Source organism: Rattus rattus, chromosome 4 (assembly GCF_011064425.1).
Source record: "Rattus rattus isolate New Zealand chromosome 4, Rrattus_CSIRO_v1, whole genome shotgun sequence".
In the NCBI taxonomy this organism is placed as follows: Eukaryota; Metazoa; Chordata; class Mammalia; order Rodentia; family Muridae; genus Rattus; species Rattus rattus.
In genome coordinates this window covers 50,486,079-50,511,520 of record NC_046157.1, presented here as the reverse complement: position 1 = coordinate 50,511,520, position 25,442 = coordinate 50,486,079, and the positions used below count along the sequence as shown (strand labels likewise).

At 49.5% G+C, this 25,442-nt stretch overlaps 1 protein-coding gene across 1 annotated transcript in view; it reads right to left on the bottom strand.

Moving 5' to 3' along the window:
* Window positions 1-4,380: 4,380 nt before the first annotated feature.
* LOC116898967 (biotin--protein ligase) overlaps window positions 4,381-25,442 on the bottom strand; it is a 103,685-nt gene continuing 82,623 nt past the window's right edge. Inside the window, exons 2-6 of the mRNA XM_032900392.1 lie at window positions 14,141-14,208; window positions 11,387-11,547; window positions 7,678-7,792; window positions 6,035-6,248; window positions 4,381-5,009 (exon numbers count right to left, since the gene is read on the bottom strand). Coding sequence (XP_032756283.1) covers window positions 4,838-5,009; window positions 6,035-6,248; window positions 7,678-7,792; window positions 11,387-11,547; window positions 14,141-14,208 — 730 coding nt within the window. The 3' untranslated portion in view covers window positions 4,381-4,837. The remainder of the gene's footprint in view (window positions 5,010-6,034; window positions 6,249-7,677; window positions 7,793-11,386; window positions 11,548-14,140; window positions 14,209-25,442) is intronic.

Genomic DNA, 25,442 nt, shown 5'->3' with positions numbered 1-25,442 from the left:
AAGAGATCTGATGCCCTCTTCTGGTGTGTCTGAAGACAGCTACAGTGTACTTATATATAATAAATGAATAAATCTTTAAAAAAAAAAAAAAAAAACCAACAGCAAAACCCCAAAAAAAAAAAAAAAAAAAAAAAAAAAGGAAAAAAAAAAAAAAAAAACAAAAAACCAAAAACAAAAAAAAAAAAAACAACCCAGGGGTTGGGGATTTAGCTCAGCGGTAGAGTGCTTGCCTAGCGAGCGCAAGGCCCTAGGTTCGGTCCCCAGCTCCGAAAAAAAAAGAAAAAGGAAAACAAAAACAAAAACAAACAAACAAAAAAAAACCCAAAAAACCAACCCAAAACCCTTTACTTCAGGAAGCTCTTCCCACCTGTACAGAAAGGTTCTGCATTAAACACAACAACATGAAGACAAAACCCCCACAACTAATCTGTCTAGAATCAGTGGCTTGAAGAACTTCCAAAATGTGAACTTTTGTGTTGGCCACCTTCTGCATCACTTAGTGAGGACCCTGCTTATCCCCTACAGCATCCGTAAGGTCAGGACCAGGAGTGTATGTGGGAGGCGCTGGGTCCCAGGATAGCTACTCACAGCCCTCACCTGCTCCCAACACTAGATGCTCTCAGTGTCTGCACACGACAAGCCAAGCTTTTATGCTCACGAGTCTCATGATTAATCCACAGTTCTTGGAAGATCTGTGAGCATTAGCACCAACATTTTTCAATAAAGTTCCACGTACCTGCTTTTGTGTCAACCTGTATCCACTAGACATGGACCATAAAGGAGGTTAATAGGAAAGGTTATTAGTGTGTGTGTGTGCGGGGGCGGGCAGAAGTGATGACCCTCCGTAGATTCATGAATGATAACATAAACAAACATAAGGGTGTCTGTGTGTTCCTAGACATTAAAATGTGCATTAGTAAACATTTCCTTATTTGGACAGACATCACCAGTTTTCATAGCCTACAATAGTAAGGAAGATTCCTGGGAGAGCTAAACTGGCTTCCAGAGGTTACCGGGACTCACAGAAAGTTGCCAAGCAGTTACCATGGCAACCTAATACTGTTACCCTCATCCTTAAGATTTTGTCCTGGTATCCTTTCTCAACCCTGTGAGGCTCTGATCTGAGGGAGGACGAAGCACTTTAATAATGGCGTGCCCTCTTTCACAAAACAGCGACAATGACGACGAAAATATCACTGTGGGCCTGTGGGCTGACACAAATGCCAGATGAAGCATGCTGTCACAAATGCCAGATAAATGGACTTGAAGTCTAAGCCAGTTCAAGCCTTTGGCCCTGCACAGGGCAGGGCCTCCCTGGGAAAGGAATTTCTTTATGTTCTTGGAAGCCCCTTTCTAGAAAAGCCATTCCACTCATACCTCTGCAGAGACAGGAAGGGGTGGAAGGGCCAGGGTCCCCACCCCACCCTGCTCCCTTCACCCTTCAGAAGTCCAGGCCTTCCTCCCTTAAACCATAGTGGGGTGTGGGGTGTGTGGTGTGGGGTGTGTGCACACACACACACACACACACACACACACACACACGTGTGAGACAGGCTACACATATAAAACATCTACCCATGTTCCAGTCCATTAGAACTGTAAGGTGGTCTGGCAGCCTCTGGGTCATCTACAGCACATGATGCAAGCTGATCCCAGACACAGGCGAGACATGTAACATTAAAAATCTCGGGACAGAAGCATCTTCAATGAAAGTTGATCAGTTCTCACAAAGGAAACACCCTGAAAGAACAGAGTCGGCAGGCGCTCATTTCGGTTAAAAGATTTGTTTGTGCTTTGAGCCTTTGTGAGCCTTTTTTTCACCCACTAGTAAGATTTCCTTTCTGCCGAAAATACATAAAAGCTCATGAAGTACCAGGTCCCTGAATTCTTACATGTGATCTGTTATAGAAGCATGTTTAAATATCAAATAAAAACAGTGTAATCAAAAGCTACCGACCGTTCCTAATGAAGCCGGGGTAAGAAGAGTGAGTCTGAGCCACGGTGAAAATCCTGTTTATTTTGGTAGAATGACTATAGGCATTGGTTTACAGTAATTCTTTTCAGAGATGATTCTTTGAAAAAAAAATAAAAAAGTAGCAAAGGTTTACATTTTGGTTTATTTCAAAGATGCATAGAGATGAACCAGGAATGAGAATGTCCCATTTCTGGCACGTCAGGGTAGCAAAGCCCCCAAGATTCCGCTCTTGCATTCCGGAAGCGTCAGGCGAGAGAGGACAGGGGACTACCACACTGAGTGCTAGGTATAGGGGAGCCCCAGAGTCTGTCATCCCTCACGGGTGTGTATTTGTCCAAGCCTCTGACTTGACATTGCTTCCACGCTGGGTCCCATCATTCCACGGTGAGATCCACAGGACACAGTTCTCCCTGTACGGACTCCCTCATGGCTTTAGCTGAGCCATGTGAAACCCAGTTTTTGCTCTGTGTGCCTTCCAGCACCCAGGGGTAGATTTGTAAGCAGGTTTATACTGGGGTAACCTGCTCTGCAGCAAAGGCGGATTCGGGGTTAGGTGGCCGCACCTCAAGACTACGAGGCAGTAAAGTTAGGAGACGTGTGAAGCTCCCGGAAATCTCGGGATGCTGAGTCTGTAAACACCTCACTCGCACGCACGCACGCACGCACGCACGCACACACGCACGCACACACACACACATGCACACAGCAGGTACAGTGGCAGCCTTCACACCTCCGACAGCTGAATGCTCTCTACGATGTGGAGTTTGAAGTCTTTGGTTCATGTGAGGCAAAGTCAGGCTAATGGGAGATGCAGCATCGGCTTCAGGCCATTTTGTCTCTCAAGACCAGGAGTGCCAGGTCTGCATAAGCAAGAACACCCAATCGGCATGCCCGAGCATCTCTGTCTGCTCTGACAGGACCACACTTCATTAGTTTTAACTTACAGAAAGGAAATTAAATGATAACATTTTTCCCCAAAGCAGAACTATCCAGAATAGGCCTTCAGCCTAAAACATAGCATGTTTTTCATTAAATAATCCCCCATAGAAATGTAAATGTAGTGATGGTGGCCCTGGGAGAGGAACGGCCTTATATTACAAGGTCTGAGAGATGAAGCTTTGCAACAGCGAGCCTGGAGATCTTCGTTCTTGATGATATTTTACAGATGCTCCCTCGAGGGCCCGTCATTTTTGTAATTTTGGGTGGTGAACAGTGTTATTTAAACTCGCATGAATTAAAAAAAAATACCGGAACTAAAATTTATACATTTATCTTTTTCTTTTGAGAAAAGATATAATCAAAGTCTTATTTGCCAGAGAAGTTACTTTCAAGTTCTTTTAACATTGCATTCCCTCAACGTAGTTCACCCTGCTATTTTTGGTTCAAATGGGGCTGTCTGTGCTAGGCTGAAGGTGGCTGGGTTTCCCTACTGAAAACTCTGCTTTCTGGGGTGGGCCTGACTGTAGAAGCTGGGTAAAGATGGGACTCGTTTGTGACGAGGATCCTGTTCAAAGCTAAGTGTTCTGTTCCATCGTTTCCTTTCCACCCACTTCAGTGGAAGTGGCAGGAAGCAGGAGTGCAGCAGGAACTGGTTCTTTCAGGCTGGGCATCGATGGTATGATTCACAAGCTCCACAGAGACGGAGGTACATGGAAAAGCACGGAGCACATCTGGAAGCACAAACCTAGAAAGGCTTCCTCTCCTTTGTTCTTCCACGGAGACTTTTAGCACATCAAATTTTGAACATCTCCTTTTAAACACACACACACACACACACACACACACACACACACACACACACACACACACACACACACACTGCACACACATATATCTCTCCAAACTGATGGCAGTTTGTGCCAATCTCTGTCTCTTTCCTGACGTTAGGAAATCGGGGGCAGAGAATCATGACTTTACAGTACAGTGCTGCAGTCTCCTGCTTGAGGCACAGGCTGATGGGGTGCAGAGCCACTTCTAACGAACAGAGCCTGTAACAAATGGGTTTAAAAGTTCCAAGAGCCCTCCCTTGTGTGGGCCAGACAGTGAGCCCATATCTCCATCAGCCTGGGCAAGCCTCTGCCTCCAAGGAAGCTACCATCATGGTTTAAACATCTACACGTGACACATCTGACCCTGGAAAGGGGACCACACTGGCTAGCAGCGTCTCTGCGGCCATCCTTCAATCCTGTGTTCCAGGCTACTACAAGAAGCCCAACCTGACTAAGAAAACCAGCAACAACCCAAGGTGTAAGTCAATGCCTGTGCATTCTGGGACAGCACTCAGCACTCACCTGAACTGTGGGGTCCCTCGTTTTAACAGCAGATGGCTAAGGGCCTTCACTCCTTGGGGTATCTGTACAATCTCGGCCTTCACTCCTTGGGGTATTTGTACAATCTCAGCCTTCACTCCTTGGGGTATCTGTATAATCTCATCACTATTCCCACCCCCTTGCTCCCCATTCTCCCCCAGTACACACAGATCCAGGCCATGTGGGGAAGAGCTCTTCTACACACGCAAGGCAAACTAAACTCCTAAGCTAAACTGATTCTTCTTCACCTATCCATCAGTCCTCACCAGATGCCCCTTCATACACCCAATAAAACCACAGAGATAAAAATCAAAAACCCAATCCCAGGGGTGGGACGGGGGTGGGGGCGGGGAACCCGCAACCTAAAGAGTTAACAACAGCGCTGGTCTGACTGCATGAGTTTCCCAGGCCCTAGGCAGGCAGAGACAGCAGAGCAAGCAGAACAGGCCTGCTCTGACCTCCCAGGACATCCCGGGAGCAGTTTCCCTGCTGCTGCCGCCACCACTGCTGCACAGCGGCAACCCCCAGCTGTCTGGGGATGTGGAGGCGGCATTTACTGTCGCTTGGGCACGATGAGGTTCCTCAGCATGTCAAAGGAGTTGCCGTCTGGATGCACGCTCACAACCCCACCGCCCTCTTGGTGGACCTGCAGGAACCCGGAATCATCAAGACCCACGATAGACACCAGTGGCCCCTCGCTGCTGCCCAGGCGGACTTGCTGACCACTGAAAAGGAAGCACACCAATACCGGGGTCACAGGAGGCGACGGAAGGCTGGAACATCTTGCTCAGTGAGTTCCCATTACAGGGGAATAGGTTCTGGGGACAGGCTAGGGCTTACTGTGACGACCTCTGACCTTATCTGTTCCTGTAAAATACCTCAATACCTACTCGGGCAGCCTCAGGGCTGGGCTGGGGCTTCTGAGTACCGGATCACAATGCTGGTGATCTGTGCCTCTCCTCACCCCGAGTGCTCTTAACTCCATGTGCAGAGAGACAGGAAAGTGGACAGGGAAGCCAAGGAGGCAGGGGAGACAAGAAGGAGTGCTGGGGGCCGGTGAACATGGGTTGGATTTACGTTGTAAACGTGTGAGATGTCATAACCCAAATCGACTGCTCATCAAAATGAACATAAGCTACTCAGAAAGGAAAGGACTTCACTACGCAGGGAGGAGCAAGCTGGCTCAGTCGGTGAGGCTCCTGCCCCGCAAGCCGGGTGACCCCCGTTCACTCCTTGGAACCCACGTGAAAACAGAAGAGAACTGACTCTATGATGCTGCCCCACCTTCTCTTAAGCTCGAAGACAGGATGTCTGGAAGGTTAGAGGCTTGTCTCACACACTTGCGGCTCTCACACCTCAGCTGCGGGAGGGGGCTGGGAACAAGTGTTAGCATGTGGGGCTGGCCTTGGTCCCAGAGTACAGATCTGGTAGATGCTGGGTGCACGTGTGGCTCTATTGTGCCATGGGGATCTCACCTTGAGATCTAGAAGGATCTACTGCTCAGACGTGCCTGCCTCCTCACAATCCACACTAAAGTGACCAGCTCTTCTCAGTGGCCCGGTCCTCCCAACTCATCCTCCCAGGATGCTGGCCCCTCCTCCTGCTAGGCCGGCTTGTTCAGGTGTACTCACTGGGCTTTCCCATCAGGGTTAAGAAGTAACTATCTAGACCTGTGCTCAGCCCTGCCTGTTAAGAAACTCGAGTGCTGACTTCAAGGAATTTCAAAAGAAAGAAGCGAGTGGGGGCTGACCTGTGAGCCCAGTATTTATAATACAGGGGGAGAACGCCGTCGGGCCCTTGGTCCTGAAACCTGTCAATCAGTTTCTCCAGCACGGTCACAGCCCTGGCTATGAGACAGTCGGCTCGTAAGGGCTTCAGGCCTGCCTTGTTCTGCTTATTGTGTTCTTCGATGAGGTCGTTGATACATATGGTAGGATTGCTGTTAGTCACATTGAATCCACAGCCTGGAGAGAAACAAACAGTTCTCAAAAAGCAGCTCGACCTCATCAATGGTTCTCAGCCTTCCTGAGGCTGCGAGCCTTTAATACAGTTCCGCGTGTTGTGGTGGCCCCCAGCCATGAGGTCATCTCATTGCTCCTTCATTACTGTGATTCTGCTACTGCTACGAATCATAATGCAAATATCTGATATGCACGGTGTCTGATATGTGACCCCCAAAGGGATCTTGACTAACAGGCTGAGAGCTGCTGTTCTAGGTAATGGTACAAATTCTCCTAACATTCAAGAACTAAAAGTCTGAGGGAAGATAACGCTATCAATTACTGTCAACTTGGGCTACGTCTTTCTAGAAGCCAGAACGTTCTGCTGCTAACCCTGAAACCTGCCCTTCTGGACTTCCCAGCCTCCCAAAGCTTTAAGAATACAGCACAAGCTACACACTCTGCCCATTCCAGAGGGGCCCTGTCCTTTAGCTCCCTGAAGCAGTCCGCTGGACTCAGTACCCTGGATGCTGGTCAGAATCTGCATCTCGTACAATGGCTCGTTTCAATGTGGGCTGTGGAGCTTTAGAAGCACGGGGCAGCTGGCCTAGAAAACACTGCCAGTGGCAGGAGGATTGGAAACACGTACAGCCTGTGTTCTTCAGCCGGCACTGGAGACACGGGCACACGGCTGTGTCTGTTGCTGGTCTCGGAGTGACAAGTGAGTTCTCTTGGGAATCGGGGGACGTTGGTGGTTGGATGTCAGGATCCTAAAAACCTCTGAACTCTCCTGGAGCCTCCTCCTCCATGGATGTGCCGGGGTGAAGCGGGCAGGGACGCTATCTTAAGTTTGACTGACTGGAGGTTTTTTGTTTGTTTAAGGCTAGAAAGGCAATGTTTCATGGCTAAGAACACAAGCCTGGTGGCAGACCTGTCTTAGATACTGCCCTAGCCTGTTACCATACCCCAACAAAAAAGAAGGGGACAGTGCTGCCACGGGCTGGGTTTTCCTACCTCAGTTAACAATTCCCCATAAAGACACTCACCAACCTGATCTGGACGGTCCCTCACCCAGACTCTCTTTCCAGGTGATTCTACATGGGTCCAGTGCACAGTCAGGCTAAGCACCCGAGACATCACCCTATTGCTTATTATAAAATGGCAAAGCATTTGTTTAGGCCATTTCAAGTCCTGTGGGCAGCAAACCCATGGAGAGACATCTGTTAGGTGTGACAATCTGGCAGTTTCCACAGCCCCAGACAAGGCCTGTTAAGCCCTTGTTCTTCACTCATCTGATCCTCTCTGTATTCCTCACATTCTATAACTACAAGGCTAGAAACATCATCTCATATCGCCACTTGCTCTTTCAGATATAGGCATGCGTAAGACATTTCAATTTTTGCTGGTTTTGCTAATATTAAGAAATGCTGGAGGAAAAGTGTTAAAAACTTACCAATGAGGATATAAAATGTTTCTCCCACAAGTGTTGAATTAACCAGAACCCCGCCGATCTTCATGAGATCGCTGTAATAAATATCGTTGGGCCACTTCACTCGTAAGTTGATATCCTAAAGAGAATCTGCAGGTTAACTAAGCAGTCGACCACGGGGCAGCCAGCAGTGAGATGGAAAGTGAACAGAATATTCCTGAAACTAACAGGACAGGGAATTAGCCCTCTCCAGCTTTAGACAGTTGTGGGGCACCATACAGTATTTTTTAAACTTTCTTTATGCATATAGAGGTTTTACCTGCGTGTGTCTATGTGCCTTGTGCAGGCCTGGAGCCATAAAGGCCAGAAGAGGGTGTTCGATCCCCCTGGGACTGGGCTTACAGACAGTTGTGAACTGCCATGGAGGTGCTGGGAATCAGGTCCAAGCCCCTTGGAAGAGCAGCCAACTACTGAGCTGTCTGTCCAGCCCTGAGTAACGCAGGTAGGAGGAGGGCCAAGGTTTGAGAACATGAGGCTGAGAGCTGTGGCTGTTGGCCTCCAAGTCTGCGAACCACCTTCCCTGGCTGAGCTCATCTCGGCACTGGCCTATCCCTGTGTTGGCTGCCCCTCTTTCCTGCTTAGATTTGCAGGGCTCCTGAGCGGCACCTCTGGGCACCCATAATGCTATGCTGGTGGACTACTATTGCCGTGAAAGCCGTCCTCTCCTCTCCTCCTGCCAGATCCTCGCTGGCCTAGAAGCCCCAACACAGCCATCGGGTTGGGAGCAAGGGGCAGCAGAAAGGGCCCAGGAGCACTCACAGGTGCTCCTTGCCCATTTCTGACTAGAACTGGGATACTTGGTGTTGAGCATCTGGCAACCACAGGGGACACAGGGGACAGCCTGGCTGAGTGCTGCTGGCCCTCGGTGGGAGAGGCTGGGTTGCTGCTCCCCATCTCCTCACGCTCAGGACAACCCCTTTCCTATATGTAAAGTGCTGTGGCCCACACTGACCCAAGCACAACCAACCCTGTCATCAAACTGCTGGGAACTCATGATAAGGGAACAGGGTATGCGTGACAAAGTCTATGCCTAGAGGAAGGAATGCTGGGAAAGGGACTTTAGTTCAGAGGGGAAGCGGACAGAGCTTTAAGACACTGAGAGAAGTGAGGGCTGGGGTGAAAAAGGGCTATAGGGGTCCCAGGGAAGAGAGGGGAGGACAGGGAGGATGGGGGAGGGTGAGGGAGGACAGGGAGAAAGGGGGAGGACGGGGGAGCACAGGGGAGGATAGGGGAGGATGGGGGAGGACAGGAAGGACAGGGGAGGATGGGGGAGGACGGGAGCACAGGGGAGGGACAGAAGCCACAGGAAGCAGACGCAGATGGCCTGGTATCACGAAGGAGGCCACGTCGCAGTGACAGTAATTTACTATGTGGAAATGGATCTTGGTTTGTACACTGCCAGTGACATCCAACTACAGACAAGTAGGCACCCCAGCGAAGGCCATAGAGAAAGGGAGGATCAGAGGTTATTTCCACCATCCAGTGGCTCTTCTGTGTAGGTCAACTCAGCCCATCAAAACTAACTCCCCTCGTGGAGGTCACGCAGGCCCAAAAACCCACGCGGTATGTTGTCTCTGGTGTGTGGGTTCTAGCTGGGGATCTTTAGTTTTGTATGTTTAACTTGACACCTACAGAAGCCAGGAGGTTATAATGTGGCTATAGGGTGGGTACAGGGTGGAGGTGGGGGCACGGTGCATGACCGGTGGGGGTACGATAGATCGGGGTAAAAGAAAAGCCCAGAGCCATACAAGGGGGGAAGCTTAAGGAGTGACAGGGTGGGAGGACTTGGGAGTAAAATGTACGGGTGGGGGGAGAATTAACCCAAACCGAGGCTATAAGAAAGACGTGGAAGTCTATAATTTAATACCCCCACCCCCGCCAAGATCTCAGTGTCAGGCGCAGGGACACTTATGCGTCACAAGTCAGGGAGGCTCCCAAGGCTCCCAAAACAGCAGGCTGTTGTCACTTGCTCTTGGCTGCCCACCATCGCTAACTAGTAAGACCCTGCATGAGGACGTCACACACTGTGGCTGCAGGGCAGTGAGGGACCAGTCTTGATCTGATGGGGACATCCTCCTGGCTGGGTAGATTTCTTAGTGCCAGATGCGTTACATAGGCTGATGCAAGAGAAAAGACATCAGCGGTCTTACCAAGAATTGGACTCTGAATGTCCTATTATATACCTGCCAGACAAGACGTGCCACCCATTTTATGATTGCACGGGAGCTCTTCCTCTTAGAAGAGAATTCATGGCCGATACTGGGAACCTGAGCCAAGACCCATGTCTGGGGAGGTCTGAGGCCCTGGCTGAGACCTGTTACTGTGTTTTCCTAATGGTCACGTTGTCAGACTGTCATGGAACTGGTTATGTTTACATGTTTACGCCTGCTCTGGGACCTTGGCTGGAGACATTTCTTTCTGGAGAGGGCAGTGGCTCACGCAGGAACTCACAACTGGTCAAAACACTAAGAATAACTGACTATAAGTTCTTAGCCCTAAGTAGATGTCTAAGAGAAATCTCCCACTTTCTCTAGGCTCAAGGAACATCAAGTAAGGTGGGGCAGAAAGAACCTAAGATCCAGAGAATGGGGAGAGCTTCTGTCAAACACGGCCATTTGTGGTTACCTGAAAAAGACCTGCACCGGATTGCACCAACCACAATTTGGATGGGGAAAGGGATCACACGACCCCTCCAACAGCTAAGGAGCTATTACGGTGGATGAATGCTGGAGGGGGAGAACCATTTTTCCTTAGGGGTGTGGCCACTGGTGGCTTGTTTGCCCTCCATTGGATGGTCCTGCACCCATGCACAAACATGGAACGCTAATCAGATTCAGTGGATTATAAAAAAAAATTAAGAGAAAACAAAGTTGGGAGGGGGGTGTGTTAGGGAAGGGTGGGAGTGGGGTAGGAGTTGGGGACATGAAGTAGGGGGTGAGAGGATCAAAATACATTGTATAAAGGTAAGATAAAGAAACAAGAATAACTTCACTTGAAATGGAAGTCATCGTATATAGGACATGCCATGGTGGACTCTCCTCCCCCTGAAACGGTAAGCCAGAGTGAATCTTTTCTTCTAAAAGTTTGCTGTGGTCATGGTACCCTATTACACTAAGAGAAAAGTAACCAGGAGTGGGGTCATTCGGGCAAGGATAAGGAGGATAAGGATGCCAGCACACCCGTCCTTACAGTGGGGGGAAGACAGCGTCAAACGAACCTGGCTGTGAACTCCATCGACCACAAAGAGCAGCTCTGTCACGTGGACGTGAGAGTGGGGGGAGGTGGAGAAGCTGTCTAGGTCCATAAAACAGCCCCCTTTAAAACTGAAGACACAGAGAACTCCCACCCAGCCCGACAGCCTGAGATAATATGTTCATTACGAGAAAAAGAAAAGCTTGTCCGTACTAGGATGCTCAGAAACTGGGCAGAGAGCCTGGGAATGGCTTCTGGAAAATGCTCTGTGGAAGCCACACCCACAGTGGCACTGTGAATGGTGAGCATGCCAGGTGAGTACTCTACCCCTGAGCTACGGCCCCAGCCATGACTACCCACTCCTAACGGTGCCGTGCGCACTGTGGTGACAGCTTTGCTGATTGTACAAACGCATGCTGCAAACAGAAAGGCCAAGCTGGAGGCTCCGCAGGAAGGGGCAGGACGGTGACACCACACATACCTCATACTCCGGGATAGACCGCACTGCTTCCACCACGGCCAGCGACATCAAATGCTGGACAAATGGAATCCTTTGTCCCAGTTGTGACCTTAGGGGGATGGAGACCAGCAGAGTGGAAAGGGCACATCCCACGGGGCTCAGCCAGGCATTCGGGCCCCTTCCTGGAAGACAGACCCATTGAGAGAATACTGTGTCCCACGTGGGCACTCCTGGACAACAACAACCCACGCGTCTGTTCCAGCTTTATAGCACACCTTGATGTTCTGGGGTGAACTCGACGAAAGGAAAATGCTTTAGGGTCTGAAGAGAGTAAAGTGAGTAAAGCACTTGCCACACAAGTGTGAGGGGCTGAGCTCAGTCTCCAGTACTGGGTATAGGAGCGTGCTGGTGTGTACCTAAAACCCAGTGTGTGGAGGTGGAGACAGGCAGGTCCCTGGGGTTCTCTGGTTGCAGCAGCCTAACCGAATCTACAAGCTCCAAGTCCCCAAAAGAGAGACACTGCCTCAGTAAATAAATAAAAATAAATAAATAAGGTGGGCTGCTCCCAATGATCAGTCCTAAGGCTGAGTCCTGGATTCCACATGGACATACATATACCATACCTGTACAAACACCAGCACACACGGGCACCTCCTCCCCACTGCTGCCCCCGAAACTCTCAGTGTCTGAACGCTGTGCTACCATAATTGGGCATGTGGGTAAAAAACGGCAAAGCAGTGCGACTGGACTAGCTACTGGCCCATGGAAGCTGCTTTTGCAAAGCGGTGCTTCCAGAGGCACTGGCTGTGTGGCCCAGGCACATGGAAAGCAGAGCCGTGCCTTTAGTGACAGCCGTGTGAAAGGCTTCACACTGTTTTCGTCCTGCCTGAGCTCTGGACTGAGTGTTAACCAAGCAATCCCTGGGGACTGGAGAGATGGTCAGTCTGTGAAGCACTTACAGCTCAAGCCTGAGGACCTGAGTTCTAATCAGAAGCATCCACGTAAAAGGACAGGCATGAAGCTGGGCAGACGGCTTGACAACAGAGTGGTTGTCACACCAGCATGGAGGTACTTGGGATACAGGGGCAGGGGACACCAGGTGCTGGCTGGATAGATGAGTTAAAATGGTCAAACTCCAGGGTCATGGAGAGCCCCTGCTTCAATAAATAAATCGGAGATTAACCAAGGTTCCTCCATACACGCACATGCGCACGCATGCGTGCACGTACACACACACACACACACACACACACACGGGCACGCGCACACGTACAGCCAGATGTGGTGATGCCCTTGCTGTAACTCAAGTGCTGAAGAGAGACAGGCAGGCAAATAGATTCTCAGGGGCTTGGGAGCCTGCTAGTCTAGCCTATAGGTGAGATCCAGGTTCAGTGACAGAAAGACACTTGATGACATTGAACTTTTGTCTGTACACACAAGTGTACATACCCACACACATGTTCAATACACATACATCCTCACGCAAATAAATGTACATATGCAATGCATACACACACCACCATGCACACACATACTCACATGTATACATACATACATGTTTACACATACATGTACATATACACATGCACACACCACCATACACACATATACATATGCACACATACTCACATGCACACACATATATGTACACACATACACACATGTATACACGTACATACACACACCATCATGTACACACATATCTATATGTACATGCATACATGAACACACACGCATGATCCCTGTTAGCAAGTCTCTATGCTGCTACTTGTTTTTTAAAACTGAAGTTAGGAAAAGAAAATAATCAAATGAGAAGTATAGGTTAATTAAAATTCTTCCGGAGTATCTCTTTAAGAACTCTACCATCTCTGGTGGGAATGGGTGGTGTGCACTGCAACCCCAGGTGGGCACGGGTGGTGTTTACCAGCAATTTCAGCACGTGGGAGGCTGCAGCAAGAAGTCTGGGAGCTGAAGGTCAGCCTGAGTACATACATAGCTAGACCTGGTCATATATATATATATATATATATATACACATATAGTGTGTGTATGTGCATATATGTATATAAAATCCCATAGCTTTTATGCAATATTTTTTCCTCTGTCATATGCTCAAATCAAAGAAGTGGCCATCTTCCATCTCTCTGCTCTCAGCAAGGAGTGGATGTGGGTGGTCTGGTGTCTGGTGCTGGCTGGCAGGAACGTGACCCATGTTCCCGTAAAGCCTCATCCATGCCTCCTACAGATGCTGGCGAGGTCTCTGCCCTTGCTGGTCCCAGCATGGCTCTGGGACAGTGCCGGCTGACTGTCAGTCTGCAATGGGGGCAGGTGGTGGAAACCCAGACTGGCTCTTTACTCTTGAGTGGGCACTGATCCAGTGGGGGCTGGTGGGCGGGGAGGCCTCTGGACATGATATAAGCTTACTACAGACTCCAAATACCCTCACCAAGGACCTTCAGGAGAATAAATGTCTTAGAACTTTGTTTCTATCACAGCCCATGGGATGTATGGGGAACGTAGGTTAGCAGGCATGACAGCCATCAAACGCAAACACTGCACAGTTAACAAACTGTGGACTGGGCGACTGCCCGTGCTCTGCTGAAGTCAGTGGGCCTTCTCCTTTCCCCTGCCCCATTTCAGGGGTAGCGGGTGTTAAAATGGAAAGAATCTAACTCGAATGGTCTCAGGGTTCAGCACACACCGAGCTCCCCAGCCAGGTGACTTGTGGATTTTCGGAAAGGAAAATAACAGCAATGATAACAAAAGGTAACTGACCTTTGCCCTGGGTCTGCCGAACTGCAATGGCGATTAAGCCCATTTCCTGCGGCATCTCAAACATCAACCTGCAAATGGTGGGAAAAACTGGTCAGTTAGAACGGACGCGTAGAGGAGGGCCAGCAGCTCGGACAGAACAGGGACAAGCGTGTGCATGTGCACGGTGGCCAGGAAGGGCCAACGATCTGCGGAGCTGTAGGAAGGAGGGGTGCTGCTTCCCTCACAGCCTTCGGTGGGAACCAGCACAGGGGTGAAGCAAATACCGGTGAAGGGCCAGGGAGTGGAGAGGGGCAGGAGTGGAGAGGGGCAGGGGTGGAGAGGGGCAGGGGTGGAGAGGGGCAGGGGTGGAGAGGGGCAGGGGTGGAGAGGGGAGTGGGAACCCTCCTGGCTGGTGCTTGGTTTGAGTGCTAGGACACAGTTCTTTGGATGATTTTATCAAGTTGTTTCTTTCCCTTACCTTGTCTCTACCTCCAAGTGACAACAGTGTCTGACATTTGTTTCTACTTACCGTGCGTCTGTTTGAACCGCACACGTTTCTGATTACTCGGAAAACCAATATGCTGGTAGTAAAGCGTTTAAGAGATACCCCATCCCCTGAGAACTAATTATGCTTTAACTGCAGTAAATAAATCAACACCTTTTGAGAATTCCCAAGAACCCTGGTTCTGTTCGGGCTTCAGGTCTGCTTTTACAATAGTTTCACTGACAAGAATACAAACTTCTCTTTGGGAATTAAGTAGCAAAGCTTACTTCCCTACTTCTCTACCTGAATGGCTGATATTATGGGCAAAATGAAATAGAACGGGAAATGTGCACCCACCCCAGATCCCTTCCCTCCGAGTGTCTCCTCCAAGTGATGTTCTCTGTATTTTATCTCTGGGCTAAGACACTTCTCTGTCTTCCTGAAATTGTTGATCTGGTGTCAAGCAGATATAGGAGGTATTAATGATCAAAGCCAAGCTTTCTCCTCTATCAGTGATATGGGGGCGGTCTTTTTAAAGTCAGTCAGTCTGTCTGTCTATCTATCTATTATCTATAATTTGATATATCACCTCTCTATATATCTATCTCTCTGTATGAGTGTACTTAGATATATGTGTATGCATCTTTCTTTTTGTGAATCTATCTATCCATCCATCCATGCATATGTGTGTGTACTTATATATGCATGTATGCATCTATGTAGCTATCTATGAATGTATGTATGTATGCATATCTATGTGTGTATGTATAGTATATATATGTATATATTATCTATCATCTATTATCTATCTATCTATCTATCATCTATCTATCTATCTATCTATCTATCTATCTATCTATCTATCTATCATCTATCATCATTGTGGGAGAGGAGGGGTTGAGCAAGGCAGAGGACAATCTGGTATTATGTATTAACCAGGGATTACAAGTCAGTCTGAAGTGTTCCTCAATATTCTAGCACTCAGAACCCCTTAAAGCAAGCCTGTGCCCTGTGTAGCTCTCCACCCTCTCCTGCAGGTTAAAGGAGCCCCTAAAAGAAGGAAACTGCTTAAAAAGCAGCCCCACAACACCCGCTGCCTCTTGTATCCCCAAGCAGTACAGTACGTGCACAGGGGAGGAAGCCTAAGATTTCTTGCTTGCAAAGGGGACATGAGACTATGTTGGGCAGGGTCTGGCTGGTGCAACAGTGGGGTCTTCCTCATGGCTGTGGGAACAAGGCACTTGGGAGAAACCCGACCTGTGCCAATGCATAGGATACACATCCTCACAGTGTTTCTCTTGGACACTATGAATCACTCCTTGAGGTGGAGTATGCCTACCCACCCCTGGGCACCAAGAACAAAATGTCTTTTGCATGTGCTGGACAAGAGAAAAGTCCTAAGAAGGAGTCTTTGTCTCATAGCAAAGTTAACATTGTCTTTCCGGGATTTCTGCCTCCTAGAGGGTACCATTCCTGAGTCTGGGCTCCTGGGGTAAATGGTGGGGGGCGAAGAGGAGGATGGGATTGAGTATTCCGTGAATAGACTGCAGGAGCGCTCTGGACGGTGGGTAGTTTAGAATGTTCTTTAAACATGTGGACCGTAGACACTCAAACGCTACATACGGATGTACATCCAGCGATGGAAAGGGGTGGAGGCAGGGCTGCAGGAACACGAGTGGCTCAGAAACAGCCTTTTAGAACAAAGAAAAGTGATGAAGGGGGCGGACACACCGAACTGCTAGAGGCTTGGCAGCACTTAACAGACCATGTTAATGAGCAGAGTGAGTCCGTGCTGCTCAGGCCAAGAGGAAATTCTGCAGCAGAGACAGAGGAGGAAGGAGCTAATGCCTGTTTGAGACAACTGGAGGCCGCCAGATTTATTTGTGCTATCTGAGATAACTCTGGGGGCCGAGCTGCACGGCTCAGTCGACAAAGAAGCATTTATGAACTTTGTCAATGCTGCATTCCTGAAAAGGAGGCTGCTGCAGGCCGCTTTAAGTAGAGAAAAGGCAACCATGGACATATGCCATCCTTTCTTGTTGACCTTGAAGAAGGAAAAGTGTGGGGCAAGGAGGGGATTGCCTAGTCCTTACCTACCAGCCTCTATTTTATTTTGGGGTCACCAAAGCTACATAATAAAAGGTTTTGGGTGTGTGTGCTCCCCTTAGGACCAAAGGGACACTGAAGAAAAAGCCCTGTTCGTGCTGAGCCTGAAACTTCTGCAGCCCTGTAAGGGATCGCTTTGCAATCAAGATGATCTAATCCCCGCACCAAATGCTCTGATTACAGAGGGCATCACAGGGGTGCCCTGCTCAGACTGGCCAATAGGATAAAGTTCTTATCTCCATACAGCTAAAACAGTGAGGGAGAGCTTAACTGAGATCCAGCCCATCCTCTATGGGGATCTGGGACAGCCACGTTCACCAGTTAGAAAAGCAACAGTTTGGAAAAGATCTAATTTTATGAGGGGAACAGTTAGCTGAGTTCCAATGTGAGGACCCAAAAGGACAACTGGTGGTCATTAAAACGGCAGCTCTGACACACAGAACCTCAGAAGGTACACTGGCCCTGAAATGTGCATTGAACAGTAAGATTCAAAGGTAACACGTGAGTTTATTCAACCTATGGGAAATTCAAAGGCGAAAGAGGCAGAGGCAGTTGGATCTCAGAGTTCAAGTCTAGTCTGGTCTACAGAATCAGTTCTGGGACAGCCAGGGCTACACAGAGAAACCCTGTTTCAACAAATAAATAGACACACACACACACACACACACACACACACACACACACACACACGAGAGAGAGAGAGAGAGAGAAAGAGAGAGAGAGAGAGAGAGAGAGACCCGTCTCAATAGATACATAGATAGATAAACAACTGTAGAGAAGTCAGTGGGCTAACTGGTCTACCGCTTTTGTGTTGTCAGAGTCAGACAGTAAGAGTCTAAGAAGGCACATTGACAACCATAAGCAGGCATTCCTAACACCCAGGGATGGCAGCTTTGCTTTTTTGTTTTGTTTTGTTTTTTTAAATACCTTTTGGCTCAGTAACTGTGTTCCCTGCTTCTAGAACTGTATCCTAAGGAGTAGTCAGAGAAGAAAAAAACTGAGTTATAACTGTTTTCTCTTGTTCCCATTTTATACTTTGTATTGAGATATGACCTACAGCCAATGAAGTGTGCAAATCTTTTTTCTTTAATTTATAAAATGAACATTATATTTTTTTTAAGGCAATGCTATGGTACAGAGATCTCAGAATGGATGACCGACCTGCTGGGACAAAACACAAGAGAGAAAGAGTTGAGTGTTTACCTGTGGTTCTAGTCCTCGGCAGCCTGAGATATTCAAGCAAACAATGTGTCTACAAATTCCCTCAGTGTGACCTTTTCCCCTTCACCCTGTGCAGTCATTCTGCCCGAGCAATCAGGCTTAGCAGCGATCCTGACTTCGCTTCCTTCCGCCCATCACTGTTCCTGTTCAGTGTTTTAAAGTTTGCCAGAGCTGGCCTTGCTTAGTCACTTTCTACTGCTGTGACAAGACACCAAGGCCAAAGCAACTTCACTGGGGTTTCAGAGGGCTACAGAGTCCATGCTGGCTGAGAGAAGGAACCGAGAGCTCACAGACTAATCCATGATCACGAGGAGAGACACACAGTGGGTAGAGTCTTTTGAAAACCCTAAAGCCCTCTCTCAGTGACACATCTCCAATGAACCCCTCCTAACTCTTCCCAAGCTGGGGACCAAGCATTCCAGTCTCTGAGTCTGTGGGGCATTCTTTCTACACTCCCCCTCACCTTCCATCCCTTCTTGCTGGTCTGCACCTCTGTGATGTAAACACAAGTCAACCCTCAGCTGTCTCGTGACCCCTTCTGCACATGGTAGGCACATGCCTGCTTTCTTCATTCTTTCTCTTCCTTAGAGAAGGCTGCCACCCTGGACCCACGTCATTCTGTTTCCCCCTCTGTCTCCCTCCCTCCCCTCCCTAGTCTTTGATGGAGGCTGGGCATACTCAGCACGTCCATGAGGTCTCCCTCATCCCTGTTTGATGCTGTGTGGTGCAGAACTCCACGCTGGTTCATCATTTAGGCGTCCTCACACCTTGATCACGTGTATGGAGACACTGTCAGGGTTGCATCTACAGAGTAAAGTGTTGGAGGTGGGATGCTGCTCAGAGAGCAAGCGCTTGTGTGACGTTGTGAGATATGGCCACAACCCCTGACCTATTCTTGGACCAATTAGAGATGACCCTCATTCCCCCACATCTTCATGATGTGTGTGTGTGTGTGTGTGTGTGTGTGTGTGTGTGTGTGTGTGTGTGTGTGTGAGATACACATCGACCTCTTCTTTTTACTTCACGGCTAGAGACTCTAGAGACTCTTTTCCCATCTCCAAGTCATACAGGAATTCACTTGCTTCTTGTGTATGAATGTGTTCCTGGTCCATTTAGAGTTCCTTCCTAAGTAGGATAAAACTTTGGTACAGGCCTGGTTTTTTATCTTTCCGATTCCCACCAGTTTGTCTCAGAACTGTTCGTTGGGAGACCTGTCAACAGACATACTACCTACCCTTTGCTGTGGAGATGTGGGACCCCTCCTCATTTTGTACAGTGTCTAATGCGCTCAGGGCTGTTTCTGAAAGGGAATCCTTTTCTGTTGGCACCGGTCCCCTTTCCTAAATTCCCAGGTCTAGCAGTGCAGACATTGCACAGTTTTAGTTACCAAGCACATCTCAGTGTCCAGCAAGCCCCGTCCTCCTCCCTGGTCTCCTTGGGTGCTACTTCCCCAGGCCTTTGCAGACGTGGAGGATTTCTGTCTGTTCATTCTGTATAAATACACTTTCTAAATTAATTTGAGAACTGAAATGCTTGTGAAGCCGAGTCACCTCGTGAGCAGGGAGTCTTATGTTGCTTAAATACATCTCTTAGGCTTCCCTATCAGGCTCGTTGTTGTAAATACATGTCACAATGCCATTTACTGTTGTATGATAAAACCTACCGATTGCTATGGGCTAATTGTACATTCTGTCCCGGAATGAATTCCATTCTGCTTAAGTTACAGAATTATCCCTGCTCTAAGGTTTCACGGGAAGCCTCCACTTCATCTGCACAGTTCTTACTTTCCAGTTAGGCCTTTAGCATGTGTTAGGTTCTGTGATGTCAACGTGGCAGGTTTCCACTAGTCAGCCCACCAGCAACACAGTGACATCTTCACACTCGATCAGATCTAAGATCTCGAGAACAAACGAACTTCAGAGCCGTGCAGAAGGACAGCTCCAACTAGTAACAGAGTGGGCTCTTTGTCTGTTCAGAAAATCCTTCAGGGTTCTGGGCAGTCTACAGCTCTCTGGTGCCTTTACTGAGCCAATCCTTAGATGCTTCCAGACGGTCCCAGGTATCATGACCACGTGGTCACATTTTACAGCTGAGGAAGTGGAGGTTTGGGGTCTGGGGGTGGGGGTGGGGTCACTACAGAAGACCTGCTGCTTTGTTTCTGCGTCTTGATATGTAGGCAGGCTGGCCTTTGAGATCCTCCTGCCTCAGCCTTTCAGTTCTCTCTCTTCACCAGTGAGATATGAAGGCAGGAACACCATTTGTCAGTCTCCTTAAAGGCATCTGTGTCAGCTTAAGAGTCCTGGGGAGCTGTGAGGTTTTCTGGAAAGTTCTGTATATTTAATCCTAAACCTGAGAAAGGAATCTCTTTTATTTTAAACAACTGAAATAAGATCTCAAATCTTCAAAAAGTAAATGCTACCAAATTTGTGGTGGAGTTCATTTTTCTCCCAAGTGTCTGGGAAGTTATTTTTCCTGTTTCTATGAATTCCGGTCGTCCCCCCCCCCCCCTTTCCTCCTATCTTTAAAGCCAGGGACTCGTGTGTGGCCCAGATTGGCCTCAAATCCTCTGTGCAGCTGAGGGCGACCTTGAACTTCTGCTCCTCCTGAGTCTGGGGTTACAGGCACGTTCTGCATTTGAGTTATGCTACTGTGGGCCATGCTCAGGACTTCATGCGACACTCGATCAACTGAGCGACATTCCCGGGAAACAAAATCTTTTTGTGAATTTATTTTTGGTGGTGCTGGGGACTGAGACCATGGCCTTGAGCATAGTGGGCAAGGTCTCTCCCAAGGAAGCTGTTTTAAGCATGCCAACATCTCACCAAATTTACATAAAATAATAAAATAATGAGTTTCCTTAGCTACCGAGCCAAGGAGTTTCTGAAGCACCTGGGTGGTCAAAGCAAGTTTCGTGGAATGAACTTCTTCTATAAAGGGAAAGTCTGCCCTCCCTCTCAGGCCCCCATCCGGCCCCTTTCCACCTCAATTCCATCTGTGCCTCAGGGTAATCATGGGGAAGGCCTTCCCCGCCCTGCCCGCTGGCCTCAGCCGCCAGAGCATCTTCTACCACCACTGCCCAGAGCATCACCCTTCCTTGCTCTCGGGCTCCACCCTGCCAAGGGCAGGAGGCACAAAGACTGTGCCGGGGAAGCTTAGCACTAGCTCAGCTCCTCGAGCCCCAGGACAAGGGGCCTCTTTCTTCAACACAGGGCTTTGCTCCGTGTTGGCGGCCCCAGGAACCAAATCTGGTTCTGAATCCAATGCTGGAACAGATGCTCATTCAAGTAGTTACTTTCCATCCCCTCTGGGCCAATTCCGCCTTCTACCCATCTCTCCACCCCTGCGAGACTGACTTCTGTCGGTTCCACGTTGGTGGGACATTCCACCCCATTCCCTCACTGAGCTCTTCTGCTGTCTGAGTAGTTTAACTGCTGGTCCTCAGAGGCTTCCTCAGTTCACGAGCACATTATCGGGTGCATGTCGAGCACCACCTTTTTTATTCTCCAACTGGCTTCCTGTGTCCCTCAGGGCCAACTAATGCTTCCAGGAGGGTATCAAGGTGAAGAGGTAATAATGTCATGACATGCCCCTGCCACGCTCCTTCATTAGGGAAACATTTTGCATATGCATGCATTAGTGAGGAAGTCAGAGGTCAGTCATGGAAGCCGGTCTGATCCATCCATCACATGGGTTGCCAGGCATTGATCCTGGGTTTGGTCAGGCTTGGTGGCAAGTACTACCCTCCTCCCACCCACCAAGTAGTCTCACCAGCCCACCCTACCCCCGGCTGCTTTCTCCTAGGATGTTAGCTTTAGGCCTCAGCTCCTATCAACTGGGAAAAACTGGCAAACTCTCCTTTGTCCCTCCTGACTCAGGTGTCAGAGCATCCTGCTGGGGCCCTCGCTATCCTGCCCCACTCCCCACAGACTGGCAACAAGGCCTTCAGGTGAGCTAGGTCCTGAGTTCACCAGTGACCCTGGCTGTTGGTGTTACAGACACAGCCCAGGGTAGTGAAACAAGTTGCCTTCTTGCTGTGGCTTCAAGAGGGAGAGGAGAGTCCACACAGCTGGGGTTTCTGGAGACAGCCTTCTCCCTGGTCCTTATCCTGTCTTTTCCTGCCCTTTAAAAATAAAGTGTCTAAGTGTCCGTTTCTGAGAGTTAACTGCTTTTTTATTTTGCTTGACATCAGAGAATCAACTTTTCGTCTGTGTTTGTAAATGCTTTTCTATTTAAAACCTGCCCCCCTTTTTAAATTTAAGAAACGCAGGACCATACTGCTAAAGGTGTCAGGAAACAAGCTCAAATCAGGAAGGGCTCCAAAGACAGCCCTGCCAACAAAATGCCAGTAAAATCTGAAACCTGGGTTCAGACACACTGGGAATGTTCCAAAACTTAAGACCTAGAGAGCGTCTCTATTCCAGTAAATCAGCCTTCCTGTGAATGCCATCAAAACCCGAGCTTTAATGAGAGGGGGAATATCAGAGGAAGGGAGGAGAGGAAAGGGCTTGGACCAGTATGAAACTTAATTTAAAAACTATTATGAGAAGATTAATTTCCCCTCCCCCAACCAAATATACAAACCCTTCCTGCACAATTTTGTTTCATTTTCTCTTCCCCAAAACTGGGAAAAAGGAAGGAAGATAGGAATCTCCAGCTCATAAAACAATGACTCTGTGTGTGCGCGTGCGCACGTGTGTGCAAATGCATGTGGGTATGTGCAGGAGCACATGTGCACGTGTGTGTGTGCACGTGTGTAGGCCTGTGTGCATGACATATGTGCATGTGCAAGTATGTGTGTGTGTGCGCGCACGTGATTGTGCATATACATGTGCCTGCCTGTGTACAAGCTAAACATTGGTTACAATTCCTTCCCTTCAGCTAGGCTGGCCTGCCTGGCCCCTCCTGTTGAGTGCTAGGGCAGGCATGTGGGTTTTTTTTTTTTTTACCTAAGTGCTGAGGATCTGACCTCAGGTTCCTGACAGTTACGCAGCAAACACTTCACCCACTGAGCCATCTCCCAGCCCCAAGGTGCACTTACAGGACTTCTTTGGATTGAAATGCCATGCTAGCTGTGTGAAATAATTCGAGGAGACTGGAAACAAAGTAGGTTTTCACTGAATAAGGAGGATGGTGAATAATAAAAAGCCACACATGTCCTTTGAAGAGAGACAGTCGTCACGCATCAGCCAAGTGGGCGTGGTCACAGATCCCACGTGAGAGTGAACACTGGACCTCAGGCCTTTCCGCCCACTGCAGAGATGCAGAGCCAGGCGGTATAGGAGAAACTGATAGTGCGGCCTGGGGCTTTGTGACAGGTACGCACCATGCTGCTGTGCCTGTCATCTCCACTTCAGGACGGGAAAAGATTGGTTCTGGAAGTTTCCCTAGAGCACCCAGGGGTTGAGGTATTTTTTAATCTCACCAGGAACCTTAAGAGATGGACAGTGAGACAGGCCCTTGCCCTCCTGACAGTGATGGGCTGCAGGCTTAGCAATCCTAGTGGAAGGCTTTACTGAGGGCACCTGTGGGATGTGCTCCTCTGCTGACTCGGTCTCCTTGTAGATAATGTACTGAGCAGGGCATAAAACACTTAGGTTGCAGCTGCTCTTGCTCTGGCTTTCCTCACATTGACGTGCCAGAAGGTTCCTTGGTGGTACCTATCTTGAATAAGGGGGAGGATGCACATGAACACACACACAGACACACACAGACACACACAGACACACACAGACACACATAGACACCCACACACAGACACACACAGACACACACACACACAGAGACATACACACACATACACACACATTCCACTCTGGGTGTGCACACAGGCCACCCCACTCAAGCCATCTTCTGGCTCCTCTGAGGTGCTTCCAGGTCAAGAAGGTCTGCAGAAGAGGCCCTGTGTGCCCTTCTACCCAGCATGGCTCAGAACAGTTGAAAGCCCCATACTGACACCCAAGAAGGCCATCAGTGCTCAGTGCACCAACATCAAGGGTAGATGCTATGTCTGTGGTGATAGACAGGTTGAAACAGCCCCTAAAAGCTGGGGACTCGTGAGGGAACACTCCCTGGGACACATTTTCTAGCAACACTCTTCCCTGGACATACTTTTCTGGGGAAAAATGCTCTCAGAGAAACCCTCTCCTAGAGATAAGTTCTCTCATGTGAACACTCCCCTTGGAGCACACTCTCTCCTGTGGGGCACACTCTCTCCTGTGGGGCACACTCTCTCTCCTGTGGGACACACTCTCTCCTGTGGGGCTCTCTCTCTCCTGTGGGACACACTCTCTCCTGTGGGGCTCTCTCTCTCCTGTGGGGCTCTCTCTCTCCTGTGGGGCACACTCTCTCTCCTGTGGGACACACTCTCTCTCCTGTGGGACACTCTCTCTCCTGTGGGGCACACTCTCTCCTGTGGGGCACTCTCTCTCTCCTGTGGGGCACACTCTCTCTCCTGTGGGCACACTCTCTCCTGTGGGACACTCTCTCTCCTGTGGGCACACTCTCTCTCCTGTGGGGCACACTCTCTCTCCTGTGGGGCACACTCTCTCTCCTGTGGGACACACTCTCTCTCTCCTGTGGGGCACTCTCTCTCCTGTGGGACACACTCTCTCCTGTGGGGCTCTCTCTCTCCTGTGGGGCTCTCTCTCTCCTGTGGGGCTCTCTCTCTCCTGTGGGGCACACTCTCTCTCCTGTGGGACACACTCTCTCTCCTGTGGGACACACTCTCTCTCCTGTGGGACACTCTTTCTCCTGTGGGGCACACTCTCTCCTGTGGGGCACTCTCTCTCTCCTGTGGGGCACACTCTCTCTCCTGTGGGCACACTCTCTCCTGTGGGACACTCTCTCTCCTGTGGGACACACTCTCTCCTGTGGGACACTCTCTCTCCTGTGGGGCACACTCTCTCTCCTGTGGGGCACACTCTCTCTCATGTGGGGCACACTCTCTCCTGTGGGACACTCTCTCTCCTGTGGGGCACACTCTCTCCTCTGGGGCACGCTCTCTCTCCTGTGGGACACACTCTCTCTGGGACACTCTCTCTCCTGTGGGACACTCTCTCTCCTGTGGGGCACTCTCTCTCCTGTGGGACACACTCTCTCTCCTGTGGGGCACACTCTCTCCTGTGGGGCACACTCTCTCCTGTGGGGCACTCTCTCTCCTGTGGGGCACTCTCTCTCCTGTGGGACACTCTCTCTCCTGTGGGGCACACTCTCTCTCCTGTGGGACACTCTCTCCTGTGGGACACTCTCTCTCCTGTGGGGCACTCTCTCTCCTCTCTCTCCTGTGGGGCACACTCTCTCTCCTGTGTGGGCACGCTCTCTCTCCTGTGGGACACGCTCTCTCTCCTGTGGGACACACTCTCTCTCCTGTGGGACACTCTCTCTCCTGTGGGGCACACTCTCTCTCCTGTGGGGCACTCTCTCTCTCCTGTGGGGCACGCTCTCTCTCCTGTGGGACACACTCTCTCTCCTGTGGGACACTCTCTCTCCTGTGGGGCACACTCTCTCTCCTTT